Raw genomic sequence first — 16,622 nt, forward strand, 5'->3', positions numbered from 1 at the left:
ATAACTGGGAGGGATTGGGCAGTAGGTTGAAAATAACAGCAGAAAGCAATTCTTTCCCCTGGCAGTCAGCTGTCTGAGAACAAACATTTCAACAAGTTTGCCCTGCAGTACCAGCATGTTTTATTGTCTTTTCTCAGTGAGGGTGATAGTTGGACCATAAGGCTGCACATTTTTAATTTTTCTTTTTTCTTTTTTTTTACCATCTGTGTGAAGAACATTATTTACATGTGAATCTGCAATATGATTGCAATAAAGTAACTGTATCCTGGTGTTAAAGCAGCAAAATGGGAATGCTTCATGTCTTTCTGTTGTAATAAGTATTCGTAGGTAACAGACATCCATCTGAGCAAGAGATGGAAAGGGTCAGAGCCATGCCATGCTCCTATGTGTGGCAAGTGGAGCAAGAGAAAAAGGAAGTCGCTTTGCCTGTATAAGCTGCCAGAGAACCAACCACTCTTCTTATCAGGGCTTATAGCAGTTTAGCGAACTGCTTTCTATAGCTTGCTCTCATGTGTGCTCTTATTTATCAAACACTAACTTCTGAAGGGTGCCTTCTGTATTGGTTTATCTAGAGTATCACTGAAATATTACATGTAGAAAACCCTGAACAGAAAAAAAAAATAATAAAAAATCCATAGTCAAGACTGTTGCTGCAGAAGTTTTGATGCAAAGTTAGTTAATGACTGAGGAACCACAGGAAGAAACAGAAGAGTATTGCGTTGCCCAACTTTTTTTCATTTGGGTAGGGTAGGTGGATGAATACTATGTTTCTTTCAAACAATATGCTCTTTGCTGTAACTTCTTGTTTATTGTAAGCAGAAGGCCCGAGTCATGTCTAGTGTGGGTGGTGCCATCTGGAAAACAGGCTTCTGACTTGTTTAGAGTTCAATCCTGTTGGTTATATATCAAAGCAAGGAGATTTTAAGTGGTTAATTTTGTTGGGATGCTGTTTGCCTATTTTACAATAATATTTTTACAGCTTTTTGAAGAGACCGAGTACTAAATGAAAATTATTTTTCATTGTGTGCCTGTTAGTCAGACAACATGTTATAATCTGGCATTAGTGTTTTTCCAAGTGGAGCTTGGCAGACAAAACTGTGGCTGAAGGAGAAAACTTACTTCATGGTTTGTTCTTGTTAGAATACATCCATTTTAATGAAAGCATTGGCTTGTAGCCTGTTCTTGTTTGGAAATAGTCCCAGTACCAGGGATGTTAAAGAATGTAAGTAGCCCTGTTCTTTGGGAGATTATGTGGAATGGAGTTTATTTCTTCCTTCCTCCGACATTTTGAAAAAGACCTTATACTGAATGGCACCTCAGCTAGCAGGGCTGCTTACCAGCTTCTCATGTTGTTGCTGCCCAAATTAGGTAGAGACTAACTTTGAGAAGATGCCAGAAAGCTTCTCTCAGCTGGTTTCCTACGTTTGGAAATTCTGCTTCCTAACCACACTTTCTTATGCTGTCTGTGCTCTCAGTGTGTAGCTACCAAGTGTTGCGGTGTGTTTGGTGACCTTGCACGGTGATGTGGTTCATATGGGTCAAGCTCTGGCACTTAATGTTGAGTTTGGATCTTCCTTTCTAACTACGGTTTTAGGATGGCTGGTAAAGCTGTTATTCTGAATCAGTGGTCTGTTGTCCTTTTTTACACTTAGGCAATTTAAAGCATACAAGTTGTATTGATTTTTGTCTTTAAAATTCTTCAAAAATAATTTGAGAAGTCATCTCATGAAAAGTAGCACTTCTGGCCTTTGTCAGCTTTTCCATTAACCTTATTCGTCATTAAGTAGCACGTTCTTTACAAACACTGGATGTCAGATAAAGCTGTCAAGGTTTTTTGGGGTTTTTTTTAATGATTGACTGGTGGAGCAATGCGATGCTTTTGAAGAAAAAAGTGTTTAAGTCTGTGTATAGTAGATAGCAAAGAAGGAAAAAATTAGGTGCGAGTGTGGAGCTAGACATAAAATAATGAGGTTTATAAGGTGTAATAATTGTTAGTTAGTGTTCTCCAGAGACTGGGGAGCTGATCTTTCAAATATACTGGACACTTTTGAAAGTGGCTAATTTTTCAAAATTCTTGAAAAGGCTCTACTGCTAAATAAAGAGGGTGCTAGGTGACAGACTGAAGGACTATCAAGAATAAGAAGGTAATATTACAAAAGCTGATCCGTACTACATATGCTACATGTGCTCGTATTTATTGTAATGAATATTCTTCTATTGAGAAACGAATTCTGTGGAAGTAAATGAGAAACTGTAAATGGTATGTGTTGTCCTGTGGCAGGTACCAAAGAACAAGTAATGGTAAATACGCTGAAGTACAACACTGAGATGGAGTGTAAATATTATAAGAAGTTCATTTTCACTGTTCTTGCAAAACACTTGTGTTGGATTTTTTAGATATGATCCTTTAATTCTTCAACCACGTATAGCAATGATATACTTTAAAATATTGCTAGTACACAATTTTCTTTATCAAATTAATTTGTAGAGGGCATGAAGGAAGAACCTGAAGTGCTCTTTGAGGAGCTGCTTGAGAGGGCCAAAGCTGGAGAACCAAAAGCACAAACAGAGGTAACTTTATATGCTCTTTGTCCAGTCTTGTTTGCTCTTGATTCTAAAAATAGCAGTACCTGCTGTAGAACAGTTATCTCTTCTTTAGTTGAACTGTATCTCATCTTAAAGTATTCAAAGAAAGGTGATGCCAGATGGTTTCTCTGCCTTGAGAAGTGCTGCTTGCTTGGGAGTATTACTGCTTTCAGGTCCAACTCTTGAGTCAGCCTTTAGGATGCCCATGAAAACAGGGAGGGTAGGCTGAGAGCGTGGAGAAGGTACAGAGCTGCTTTTGCTTTTTGCCTTTTTTTTTTTTAAAAAAAAAAAATGTTCTAAAGAGTTACTTGTGGAGGTGTGCAGATGGGGACTATTAAATGCTGTTGGTTCAGCACTGCACTATATACAAAGATACCAGGACTCTTAGGCTGGACTTTGTGGAAGAAACTGCTGTTGAGGTGCTTTAGCAGGAACAGAGGTTGGTTAATGTTTTGATCTTATACCATTTCTCTGTTGAATTAGCACATCTTAGAAAAGAAGCCCCTCCTTGGTTATTGAAATTAGCTATGTTTAGTTGTGTAATGGCAGATGTAATTGAATTAATAACGGCAGTTCTGTCCCTCTGTGTTAGCACTTTAGGTGTCCCTTAGATTTTAGAAAAATCGTGCAGTTTCTCACTGCATTCTGGTCTGCTGTATTGCCTAGTATAAATAGCTTGAAATTGTTTAGAAGGGTTTTAATTTGTGTCTGACTTGGTTAGCGTTTTACCTGATCATTCTTTTCCAGCCTCAGCTTTGATAGCAAAAGAGAGTATTGTGGTCTCCTACATGCTCGTTGGTGGTTTGGGATTTTCCCAAATATGGCCACTCTTTTTACAAATAAAAATAATAGGCGGGGCTAGGAAAGAAATCCTTTTAAAGCTGGTAAAACAAAAATGGCAATGCCAGGCTCGCTCCCCACTCATCTCAACTTCTTTGAGGAGCAGGCTGTCCTTGGAGTTGTAACCCGAGACAGTAACAAATTCCTCACCTGGGAAACATCTGATGGCTTTGCTTGGGGATCAGGCTTTAGCCTTGAGGGGATCGCTGCTGTAAAATCCACATTTTGGCTCTTTTCCTTTACACAAAAGAAAGCAAACCCCATAAATACTCTTCCAGAGTATAACTTCCAGTTGAGTAAGAAATAACTTTGTAATCTAAGCCTATGATGTGTGCATATGTATGTTTATAAACAATATTTTTTTTATCCTTCTCAATCCATTCCACCTTCACTCCCTTCTTTTAACTATTTACACTTTCTATTCCCATGCAATAGTAGGATCCCTGTTGTAAAGAGCATGCAATTTTGCTTCAGTATGTACTCAGGATGAATTGTCTGCGTGAATAGGAAGCCTAAATACAGTTGTCTTTTCTATGCAATCAAATTTCTGGTGACTTGTGAAGAGGGAATTAATGCTTAGTTTTTTAAACAAACAAAAAAATATTTATTCTCTATTGTAGAATATGTCCTTTTAGAATCAGTTAGAAAAATCTATTTTTATTTCTTACCTTTGGAGGAGTACAAGTGAGAAGCTGAGATGGCACTCTTGTGCTGTTTGCTAATAATTACGAAGTCAGACACAAGAAATCACTTGATTCACTGTCTTGTAGTTATTACTATGAGTTTATTGAAAAATAACCCTGCAATGACTATAGAAATAAATGCACTCTGAACGGCTGTCAACCTGTATTACTGTAGCTTTATGTAGTTTCTTTATTGAGAAATAACTGTACAGCAGTTATGTAAATGAGACACCCACGGCTGGAATTCTGTAATGGAGAAGAGGCAGCTCTGTGTCTTTAACTGGAAGATCTCTGAAAAGGGACTGCTTGAGATAACCACCTTGGTTAGCAAAGCCCACAGGAGAGAGCAACCTTTGGAGAAGTACAATATGAAGATCTGTGTTAAGCTGTTACAAACTATGACTTTATTTCACAGTTTTAGCTCATAGGAAAGAGAGAAGCCCTGGCTGCTTAAATGACAAATCTGAGCTTAACATCTTTTCCCATCAGTTCTTCCTTCTTTGACTGCTGAGGGCCAGAGCTTTGCAGCCATCTTCAGGTGATTCTGTGTAGGAGCTTTGCTATGACAGTGAAAGGTGGCTGTTGCATGGGGCTTGTTCAGAGGGGGTTGGTAGACCTTCCAGTAGTACATTGTGGAAAGCCTTGATGTTTGTTATGGCTCTTGGAGATGGGGGATTTTTGCTACCAAAACTTAACATACGCAAAAGCTTGTAATTTTATAATCAAAAAAAAAGGTAAAATATTTTCTGGTTGCTCAGATTTTGCATGTGGGTTCTGTAGGTTTTTTTGGAGGGGATAGATCATTAAATCTTAGTTTTGAACTTCAAAAAAAAAATTGCCCCCCAAATCACTAAACCCCCCGAAAAAACCCAAAACCCAAACAACAAAACAAATGCCAAACAATAAAAAAGACACACAGAGGCAAGCTAAAAGCCACTTCTATCATGAAGCAGGTGTTACACTATCATTTTGCTTGTGCAGTAGCCTTGTGCAATATGACTTAATTCCAAAATCTGCTAGTTTATGTTGCAATACAAGTTTCTATGTTCAAGAGATCCTTAGAAACTTGAGAGGTGCATCATTAAGTGCAACTACTCTTGAAGCTTTGCTCGAAATCTCAATAGCTATAAATATAAACATGCTCAAGGAACAGCTGTTTTTGTCAGAGGATGTTATTCACCATGTAACTTGTTCAAGCAGTTCCTTTCTGAAATAAATAGCTGAAGGTACATGTGTAGTTGGGTGGTAAATTATCAGCCAATTGCTGAAGTCTTTCTTTTTTTTTTTCCCCATCTCATATACTCTCTTCTTGGTCTGCCAGTATATCTGTGCACTGCCTGTTGAACTCTGGTGTGATTTTGTAGTCAATGTTTCATTCTGACGAAGTTTTGGATTACTTAGTCCATTTTTTTTCTTATTTCTGTATGGTTTTGGATAGCTTTACAGTATGTGCTATGGGCTTAATCACTATGATGTCTATCCAATAACTATCTATGTAGAAGTTGTTGGAGCACTCACTTAGGTGTATGAAACCAGTTGAAAGGCTGGAGACATAAACTTTACTGGAAAAAAAAAAATATTTCTGATTATACCAGTGTGTTTAATCTACATGGGAATAATGTGAATTATTAATCTTTTAAAGGTATTTCTTTAGTCACCTTTAGTGGTAATACCAAACACAAAGTTTTGGAGAAACTGTCAAACAGGTTTTTTTCAGCAGATAATGCTGTGGACTTATGGAGCTATACTCTTTAATGTATTGCATTAGTTACTCCTAGAATGTAACTGAAGTAACAGTAGGGAGAGAGGGAGTGCAGTGAACCAAGCAAAAGCATTTCCCAGATTCTCCAGGCATGTAGATAAAATGTCCAGTAGTGTTGTCCACTTTCTGCCACTTAATATTTGGTTGCTTTGTGGGATGATAAGCAGAAGTGTTCCATGCTATTTGCATAATTACATTTACTAGTATATTATCAGGTGGTGTTTTTTCTTATCTGTAAAACAGTAATATAGGCAACTGCTTGATAATTTCTGTAATCTGGAATAGAAGGATTTTTACAGGCTATTTCACTGAATTTGCCTGATGCTTAAGCAGTATTAGTTTTATTCCATTCGCTAATTTATGAGTTTGCTTTGACTGTCAGTGGCTAAACGGCTATGAGTCAGGCATTTCAGTGCTGAAGTCTCCTTCCATGTCAAGGCCCTTTGTCAATAACCTCATCTGAATTTCAGAATGTTACTGGCACCAGGTTATTATACTTAATTTCTGTGTTTCTGAAGTGGGACTAGCAGTGTTGTCTGACTATTGGTACAGGAAGAGAAGAATTCAAGAGGACTTTCAGAATTCAGGGAAAGACCAGGAGCTTTACCAGATCCTGCGAGATGCCCAAAGACCAACAGCAACTAATTCATTGACCTGTCCCAGTGTGTTGCAATTCCTTCATGCTTCCAGTTCTGGAAACTGATCTTTCCCTGCAGAAGATCAACTTACATCTGTGTTCTTTAGTGCTAGGAGCAAATGCTTTGACCTTTTGTTGAGAGAGAATTTATTCTAGCTGAGTTCCAGAGGGTGGGGGGAGAGGGAGTATATTTCAGTAATTGAAGAAATTCTGTTCCCTACTTATTCTAGGTGGGGAAACACTTCTTAAGATTAGCAGAAGAGGAGGATGAAGAACTTAACAATTGTAGTGCCGTTGACTGGTTCATCCTTGCTGCTAAGCAAGGTCGAAGAGAAGCTGTCAAACTGTTGCGTAGGTGCCTGGCAGACAGAAGAGGTATGGATTCTCTGAGACTTTTTGCTTGCGCTTCCCACTTTATCTGAAATAAACTTTTAACACTGAAAAGAGGGGTTAAAATACGATAGGAATGTTCATGGCAAAACTGTATGAGTAGTTGCTAACAGTCTGTTCAAATAGGTAATTTAAAAGGCATTAATTACTGATACTGCTCACAAAAGCATTTATATTAATCATTTTCTTGAATTCTTTCATGGAATTCATGCTTGTTTTTCCCCTCCCCACCTTTCACTGAAACTTCTTTGACTGTGAAGGTGATATATAACTGCATACCACCTACATACCTGCTGTTGTTTCAGTCTTTTGCCCCTCTCCAACCTCTGACCTAATTGGTCTTTTTCACTGCCTTCTCTTACTTTAAGATTCACATCTTCTTCCTTCATGGTATTTCCTGTGCTTGGAATGGTGCCCTTTCATCTGCCAACTCTCTGAACTCTTAAATACAGAAAAAGCCCCAACCAACTTTCCTTAAGTTCTTGCTGCCTTTTACATGTCACCCGTGCATATCTGCACCACCTTTTGCCTGAACTGCTGTGCTTCAGAAGTTGAAGCAAGACATAAGGATAATGTATGTCTTGCACAATCTTTGAAGTACAGTTTAAACTTAAGCAATGTGATTGGATTTTGATAAGCAGTGGGCACAGAAAGGCATTTGAGTAATTTACTTAGGTGGTCAAGGTGTGAATGAAACTTGAGAAGTTTCAGACTAAACTGAGAAAGATAAATTGTGGGCAAATCTGTTATCTCTGCATGGGTGGGGGATAATTGTATGTAATGTATTTTTCTTTTCTTGAGGAATCACTTCTGAGAATGAGCAAGAAGTAAAAAAGTTATCATCGGAGACTGACTTGGAGAGAGCTGTGAGGAAAGCTGCCTTAGTCATGTATTGGAAATTAAACCCAAAAAAGAAGAAGCAATTAGCAGTTTCTGAACTACTGGAAAATGTTGGGCAAGTTGACAATGAAGGTTGGTTTGTGAACTGATTGATGGTATTGATAAAATAGATTTACAGGCAGAACACAGCTAGAAACCTAAAGGGCTTTATAAACAATCAGGCATGAGATAACAGTCAATGTATGAAAATGTAAGAAAAAGTAAGAGTGTTAATGACTCTAACTCTCTTCTAATGACTGTGCTCTCTGGACCAAGAAAGTTAGGCCTGCCAACTCTTGCTGTAGGTTGTGCTTCAGGTACTGTACTCGTTCAAGTGACTGAATACTAAAAATATCTTCATTTGACCCTTGTTGTCCTTGAAAAATAAATCTTTTATGGCTTTGCTGTGTTTGATTTTTTTGTTTTGTTTTGTTTTCTTAAGTCATCTTGATGATATCTTACTAGATACTCTGATTTACAAACCCAGTCTTGAAGACACCTTGCTCACTCTGCCGTTACAGCAGTATGTTAGTTATGTCAGTGCTATTCCCTTTTCTAATACAGTAATAACCATATATAACAGTTTCTTACCTGATTATATGTATGTTTGGTTTTTTCCTGACTTTGTGGAAATGCCATTCTCCAGATATTGCAGCTTGAAGAACATTCCAGTTATTGTTTGATCACTTTAATTGACTGCTTTGACTTTCCATAAACTTCTGTTATTGAACCAGATGGTGAGAAGCAACCTGGCCCGGTCCCAAAGTCAGTGCAGAAGCAGAGAAGAATGCTGGAGCGATTAGTGAGCAGTGAATGTGAGTGCATGCTGCTGCTTTCAACCTTTGCCTGTGGTTTTGGTTTCCATTTTGTTTTGCTAAGCAATTTTGTGCTGCCAGAGTAAGAATGTATAGCAAGTTTGGATTGCTATAAACTGATAGTGTCAATTTTATTATATGTGCAAGGTAAATAACTGATCTGCATGTGAGCTCACAAAGGCATCACCATTACTGTCAACTTGTCAGTAATTAGTATACTAAGAGGAGTTTGCATGTCACTTGTTATTTTTATATTCTAGCCCTTTCAGCTCTTAGAAGTCTATGCAGCAAAAAAAATTTTTGCACTTTCAATTTTTTTTTTAGTTCTAAACTGTAGTAATTTTTCTGATTACAGTAAGGGAATTATTTATGCAACCATTTAATGCAGACAGATCCCTCGTTCTATTTGCCTTGCTTCTGTTTGTCATTCTCTTATAATTATTGTTTGTCTTTTCATATTTGTTCAAGAATTGATATAGGGAAGATGCACCAAGATATTTCTTTCATAACTAAGGAGCAGCTTAGTTCCTCAGGATCAGATTTGTGGACCCAAGTCTGTGAGTTTTGTAGGGTAGGTTGTGGGGGGGGGGTTGGAATTGGAATAAAATTCTCCCTAGCCTGGCATACCTAAGAAATGCTGATACGCTGCTGGGTCTTTGGGAGGAAAGTTAAATTAAGAAAACTAATTATAAACAATGCAGCATGTGTAGTTTTTCAAGAACATTATCTAATGTAAGGTTCAATTAATCATGGTCAGGAAAATCTCACTTTCTTGAAATGCAGTAGGTCCAATGAAATAGTTCATGTGCAATCCTGATCAGTTCTTGGAGAGCACTTTTAAAGACTGCAAACCGTATTACTTACTAATACAGCTATAGTTGAGAATGCGTGTTAATGAAAGCATCATATGTGGATTAGCGTGCCAAATCTGGGGGTCTGAAGGTTTAAACTCCTTGAAAGATTAGACTTGCACTTCATTAGGTCAGTTTGGCCTTTACCTTCAAGGATTGTGTTCATTATGTAGGTGACTTCTGAAAATAACATTCCTAAGAGTATTATTTCAGTTTTGCCTTAACTTTCACAAAAATAAAAGAGGAACAGGGGCATGTGCCTGCATATATGACTAAGGGAGTAGGTGATGGGAGAAATAGTGTTTGGGAGACCAAGCTTCTGGTACTATCATAACTTCTGTGAGAGCAGGTCAGCTGGTTTTGTGACTTGTGCCACTTCTGGAAAGCTAGAAATAGTCCTTCAAGTCTGAGACTGCTGTGTTTCGTTGTCCGGTCATTGAATCCTAAGACAGATGTATCTGGGTTCGTTGGAGCTACGTTGCATTGGTGCTTAGTGGACAACACTAGTGTTCTTTCCATCCCCTAGCTGAACTGGCACATGCTGATAGAGCGTGAGTGCAAAGTAAGTCATTTTGTTCTGGATTCTTCAGTAATTCAAAGAGTGTCAGAAAAGGAACTGGCAAAATTTTTATTTTTTTTTTTTTAAGGCTTAAATGGCAGGTAAAATAACAGGAGAGTAAATGAACCTACATGTAAGTGTAGGCAGAAATTGATGTGCGTATTTTTCTTTTTCTGCGGCGGATGGGGAGGCAGGGGAATTTGTCATAACCAAATTGAAGAAAAAAATCTAGGAATAATAAAGTAGAATCTACAACATACGCTTTTTATATCAATTTAAGAGACATTTGGGTGACAAAATACTAATAACATTTAAAACCGAAAAGTTTTCATCAAACACTTAAAGTAGGAGTTAGGCTGTTACCTCTTCTCTAGAGAGCTTTTGTCTTTTCATGGGTGAACTAGAGGGCTGTTACCCTCCAGCATTTACTTCTCTGATCCACTGAGTTTCTCCGTTTATCTTGCCAGCAGGAGATTCTTCCTTCAGTTTTAATACATTGCCCATGCTTGGAAGATAATTTTTAAGCCAGATATGTGTTTGCAGATATCTGATCTGCGTCTGTCCTTAATGGAGGTATAAACAGAAGATTAGAGGTGACATTGTCAATGGCCAGTTGTTGCCTGCCTGAGAGTATACATGTCATTACATTTGATAGGCCATCTATACATAGTAAGTTAATCACTCCTACCCTCTCTGGATATCCCATGGCTCTGTAACAGTGGCATTAAGGAATTTTTGTGAGGTTCTAACCATGTCTGCTTGCTGATTCCACACCAGAAAGGCTGTCTTACGTATATTTTGTCCCAACAGGACAGTAAATTTAAATGACACATGTGGTATTAGGCTTGATCTGAATCCCACCAAGACAGCTAAGGGGTCTTACAGATTTCTTTGTGCAAGCAATGTCACCTTACAGTCTGTGAACGTTAAGAACAGTTAGCAAAAATAAACCCTTTCTTGTTTCTTGGGAGGTGTTTTGTGGGACATAAGGGTTCATGTGATGAGGGGAGGAAAAAAAAGTAGTAAAAGTCCAAGCAAAAGGCAACGTCCATGTTGTAAGATTAAAGCAAAAGAGATTTTTTTCTGTTGAACTCTTAACACCCCTGTTCCTGTCACAGGTTATCTTGACACAAGTACTTAATTTTGTTCTGTATCTACAGTGTTTTCAATATTAAATACTGAAATACTATATAACTTCTATAAATGTAGCAATTTTTAAAATTAATAGTCTCAAATCTACTAATCCTCTGATTTTAAATTTAGTGAAGCAGTTCAGTTTTCCGCCTCTTTAAAATCTCAAACGAGTATCAAGCAGGCCAGCTTTCATATCTTTGTATCAGCTGACTAGCTAAACTTACTGTGTAGGAGGTGTGTTACAGATTTTTGTCATTCAAAAGTCTTTCATATCTACAGCAATGTCATTTGCTTTAGTGTATGGAAAAAAGTTGCTGTTAATTATCCTCCTTTACAAACGACACCAAGCTTGTCTACCATAGAAACTAGTTAATCCATGCTAATGTAAGGAACTGGCTGTGAAAAGAGTTTAAGTAGTGTATAAATCATCTTGTCTTGCAGCATCCCTAGAGTTTTTGGAAGTAACCTCTTGCCTCACTTCTACTCACAGGAGTGGATAAAGATCTTCCAGGGCAGAGCGATAAATTTTATCTCTGTATACAACTGAGCAAAGTGTATTTTGTTGCTGTCTGTCTGTGTTAGATCACAGTTGATATAGTTTTGGGGAGTCCCTTTGTATAGCCATGTAGCATATTAAGTTAATACACTATATGTAATCTGTATTTAGTCTTGTATATATGAATAAATGGGCATTTCTCATAATTGTCTGTAACTTCTGAACTCAGAAAAATGACTGTTAAATGCCAAATCAGAAGTCAGTTTTTCAGTTAAGAACATACAGATAATTCATTTCTGTTCCTGCACAATTCTTTCTCTTCCATGTGGCTGTTAAAGATTTCTCTCAAGCCATTACCAAAGATATAATTGCTTATGATTTAAAACTGTGTGACCTAATCCAGTAGGTTGTTTGTGGTTTTTTTTCCCTTGGAATACTTTCAGATAAGCTACATTCACTCACTCTGTTCTCCTATATAATAAACTTACTGGCTGGTCTGACAAGATTTAGAGTAGTCATAAATTGCTGGCGCAAGCAGCTTATTGTTTTTAGCGTAGATCTTGGAACAAGTGGTGAAGTAAGCTGGTGTTATCGGTGGTTCAGTCTTTGAAGCCCAGAGTAGAACTTCTTTAGTACCAGGAAAGAAGATTCATGTTCCAGCTCATAATCAGTACTGTGTTGTAGTGACACTATTTACTCAAAGTCTTCATTTTATCTTTTAGCTAAAAAATTTATTGCTTTGGATGACTTTGTTGAAATTACCAAGAAATACGCCAAGGGAATCATCCCATCTAACCTGATTATGCAGGAGGAGGAAGATGATGAATTGGCAGGGAAGACTCCTGAAGAGTTACCCCTGCGACTGAAGGTAAAAAGGCAATCCTGAACCAGGTTATGTTGAAGGGCTCTTAACTCACATGTTTCAGACAAGGCAAAGGTGACTTGCACTTGACTCTCAAAACTGATATTTAGTCTATACAGTAAAGAATTGTTGCTATAATTTCTTTTTGGACTTCATATATATGGTTACAGTTTCATATAGGAGTCATATATTTGAGAGATGGATAATGACCTTCCTTGGAAGAGGGCAATTTACCTGCATTACATCTCAGAGGATTTAAATGTCCCTATCATAACTGCGTATTTTTATTATAGCTGGTTTATATGCTTTATATTTTCCTTATTTAAACAGGAGAAAGCAGGTTCATATCCATAGCCTTGAAGTGCAAAAATGTTCTGTTATGAAGGAATTCAAGAAGGGTGGAACTTGCTGTTAGTGGTTTTCTACACCAATGCTTCTCTAGGTAGTGAAAGGAGAAGGGAAAATTAAGGTGCATGCATTCAATACTGGTATAAATTTTAAGCAAGGTAGGGCATTTCTAGATGCTGACATGAGAGCTTTTGTTATTGTTGTTTTTTTGTTGTTCATTATCATATGGTAGAAGTGGGGAAAAAAAAAAAGGGAGGGGATGAGGGGTATATTTTTCCAGTCTTTTGAATATTCTGAAATTGTATTCTGAAAGAGATGAATTTACAGAGGAAAACAGGGATCCCTTTGCTAATAAATAAGCTTGTGCCCAAGTCATTGTGTATGTTGCCCCAGTTCATCACATTGCATAGATCTTTGCTGAAACATTCTTGGCCTTTCCCTTGAAGCAATTAATATAAAAGCCTAAGTTCTGGGAAGACAGAACTGTCTTTTTATGCAGGAAGGAGGATTGTTTGGAGCATCTGGTGTGCCGATGCAACATGTGAATATGTGTTTGAAAAATCCTGTACATTTTAATGATCCTATGTAAAGTGTGTGGTTGGTCATGAGGAGAGGATTCAATCCAGCAGTTCCTCTGTGTGGCGACTGTGTTGGAAAATGCCCCGTAAGATAGGTAGAACTTTAAGATCCTGTACAGTTGCTGTTGTGGAGTTAAAGAATACCTAAATGTGTAGTAATTATAGTTAAAGATATTCCTGCTGTTTCCAAACCAGATTTCCCTAGATGCTTGGAAAGAATTGTTTTAAAGATAAACCACAGTTGTAAAGACTTCCTGTAAGTGCATATGATTCATATGCACTATTTCCTGTAGTGCATATGCATATCAGAATGTATAGCATAATCCTTGCAGAACAGTGGCAGAGTTAAGTGCTTTAAAACTACAGTACTCGCAGCTCTAGTAGTGACATAAGATAGTACAGGACTGCAGCCATGCAGTTTATCTTCAGTATGAAGTTAGCAGAGCAGAATATTTGACTAGGAAGCCATTTAATTATATGTGTCAAAGGTAATGAAATACATCTTTCCTGAAATCAAAATCGCCCCTGAGCTTCATCTGACTGAATTAATCAAAATAGAGCTATAATCTCAGACAAAGTAATCTCATTTTGTTGGCAACATTCATCTGAAATATAAATCTTTTCATGTCAGCTGAGGTTAGACAACTGACTACTACTGCTTCAGCTAAGATTATCTGTGATGTAAAGATACAAAACTGCTCATGAATAAAATGCTTCTCTCTGTCTTTCCAGGTTGTAAAATACCCGCTTCATGCCATTATGGAAATTAAAGAATACCTTATAGATATTGCATCAAAGGCAGGGATGCATTGGCTGTCTACCATTGTTCCAACACACCATATCAATGCTCTCATCTTTTTCTTCATCATCAGTAATCTGACAATTGATTTTTTTGCCTTCATTATTCCATTAGTGATATTCTATTTGTCCTTCATTTCTATGGTGATTTGCACACTGAAAGTTTTTCAGGACAGTAAGGCTTGGGAAAACTTCCGCACTTTGACTGACTTGCTGCTTCGTTTTGAACCAAACCTAGATGTTGAGCAAGCTGAGGTGAACTTTGGATGGAATCACTTAGAGCCATACATTTATTTTTTACTCTCAGTATTCTTTGTCATTTTTTCCTTCCCTATAGCAAGCAAAGACTGTATACCATGCTCAGAGTTAGCTACCATCTCAGTTTTCTTCACGGTGACAAGTTACATGAGTTTAAGCACATGTGCAGAACCTTACACAAGAAGAGCATTAATGACTGAGATAGCAGCAGGTTGCTTATCCCTATTGCAGGTGTTACCTGGGAATTTTGGCTACTTGAAATTCTTAGGTAAAACCTTCTTTACTGTTCCTGTAGGCCATTTCTTTGTGATAAATGTAAGCATCCCATGCCTTCTGTTTTTGTACTTGTTCTATCTTTTCTTTAGAATGGCACAACTACGGAATTTTAAAGGCACCTACTGTTACCTGATCCCATACCTGGTCTGCTTTATGTGGTGCGAACTCTCTGTGGTCATTCTGCGGGAGTCCTCTGGCATTGGGCTCGTTCGTGCATCAATCGGTTATTTTCTGTTTCTTTTTGCTCTCCCAGTGCTAGGTGTAGGTATTGCACTGATGTGTCTTATCCATTTCATTAAGTGGTTTGTGTCTCTGGAGCTCATGAAAATTGTAGTGACTCTGGTTTTGTGTACTGTTCCTTTGCTGTTCCGATGGTGGACGAAAGTTAACTTCTCCGTAGTTGAAATGGTTAAATCCCTCACTCGAAGCTCGATTGTGAAACTCATTCTGGTGTGGATCACAGCTGTAGTGTTGTTCTGTTGGTTCTATGTGTATCGATCGGAGGGAATGAAAGTTTACAACTCTACCTTGACATGGAATCAGTATGCTTTCCTCTGTGGACCCCGGTCCTGGAAGGAGACTAACATGGCACGTACTCAGATTTTGTGCAGTCACCTAGAAGGACACAGAGTGACGTGGACTGGGCGGTTCAAATATGTGCGCGTGACAGAAATCGACAATAGTGCAGAATCTGCCATAAATATGCTTCCACTTTTTATTGGCGATTGGATGAGATGCTTGTATGGTGAAACATACCCTCTTTGTGACCCCAAGAATGTTACACTGGAGGAGGAGGAATTGTGTCGTCTCAAGTATTTGACAAAGCACAGCTGCCACATGAAAATGTTTGATCGGTACAAATTTGAAATAACTGTGGGCATGCCTTTCAGTAGCAAAAATGGAACCAAGTCTATAGAGGAGGATGATATAACCAAAGATATTGTGCTGAAGGCGAGCAATGAGTTTAAGAAAGTGTTGCTGAACTTGAGGCAAGGAAGTATAATTGAATTCAGCACAATTCTGGAGGGTCGCCTTGGCAGTAAATGGCCTGTCTTTGAACTGAAAGCAATCACTTGCTTGAATTGCATGTCTAAACTCTTACCTGCAGGGAGGCATGTGAAAATAGAGCATGACTGGAGGAGCACAGTGCATAAAGCCATTAAATTCGCTTTTGATTTTTTCTTCTTCCCATTCTTGTCAGCTGCGTAATGAGCTTTCCTATTGGTTCAATGGTATCTTCAGTGTACGCTGCATTTACGTTACCAAAGGTTTGGCTTCTTAAAAGATAGAAAAAACCAAACCACCAACAAACCACCCACCTCGCTGTAGCAATGCTCAAAATGTATGCTAATGTAGAGCATTGGTGGAGTTTTTCTAAGTGTACACAAGTGTATCCTGCCTTTAAAGCCCGTATGACTGAAGTACTATATACAAGTTTAACGTTATAAATGAATGCAGGGGATTCCTGCTGACTAATTGCATGGAGACCATTTTGTCCAAAATGGATACATATTTGCCTGTGGTACCACACTAGATGCGTTCACTTGCTCCATGTTAAAAGCACTTTACTCTTTTTGAATATTCAGTACATGCCCGTTTGTGTTTTCACAGGTATGATTTAGAATAGGTAGCTGACTGCAGCTTATGTTGCATATATTGCTTGTATGTATTTGGTGCTTTCTAGAAAACAGTGATCTTATAGTCAGTACCTGGTGGTGATATCTGTGTACAGAACTCATTGTTTCACTGTTTGTCCAGAAGATAGTGACTTTAATATTTTTTGAAAGGGCACACCATTTCACATCCCAGCAAGGCTGTAAAAAGTCCTCAAGCTTCCATTTTGCATTAAATATTCTGTACAAAATATGTT

At 38.0% G+C, this 16,622-nt stretch overlaps 1 protein-coding gene across 1 annotated transcript in view; it reads left to right on the plus strand.

Annotated features, from left to right (window-relative positions):
* WFS1 (wolframin ER transmembrane glycoprotein) overlaps positions 1-15,961 on the plus strand; it is a 32,669-nt gene extending 16,708 nt beyond the window's left edge. Inside the window, exons 2-7 of the mRNA XM_009954364.2 lie at positions 2,489-2,571; positions 6,739-6,883; positions 7,700-7,870; positions 8,512-8,592; positions 12,355-12,500; positions 14,153-15,961. Coding sequence (XP_009952666.2) covers positions 2,489-2,571; positions 6,739-6,883; positions 7,700-7,870; positions 8,512-8,592; positions 12,355-12,500; positions 14,153-15,961 — 2,435 coding nt within the window. The remainder of the gene's footprint in view (positions 1-2,488; positions 2,572-6,738; positions 6,884-7,699; positions 7,871-8,511; positions 8,593-12,354; positions 12,501-14,152) is intronic.
* Positions 15,962-16,622: the final 661 nt, after the last annotated feature.

The sequence above is a fragment of the Leptosomus discolor genome, chromosome 4, assembly GCF_034619465.1.
Source record: "Leptosomus discolor isolate bLepDis1 chromosome 4, bLepDis1.hap2, whole genome shotgun sequence".
Taxonomy (NCBI): Eukaryota; Metazoa; Chordata; class Aves; order Leptosomiformes; family Leptosomidae; genus Leptosomus; species Leptosomus discolor.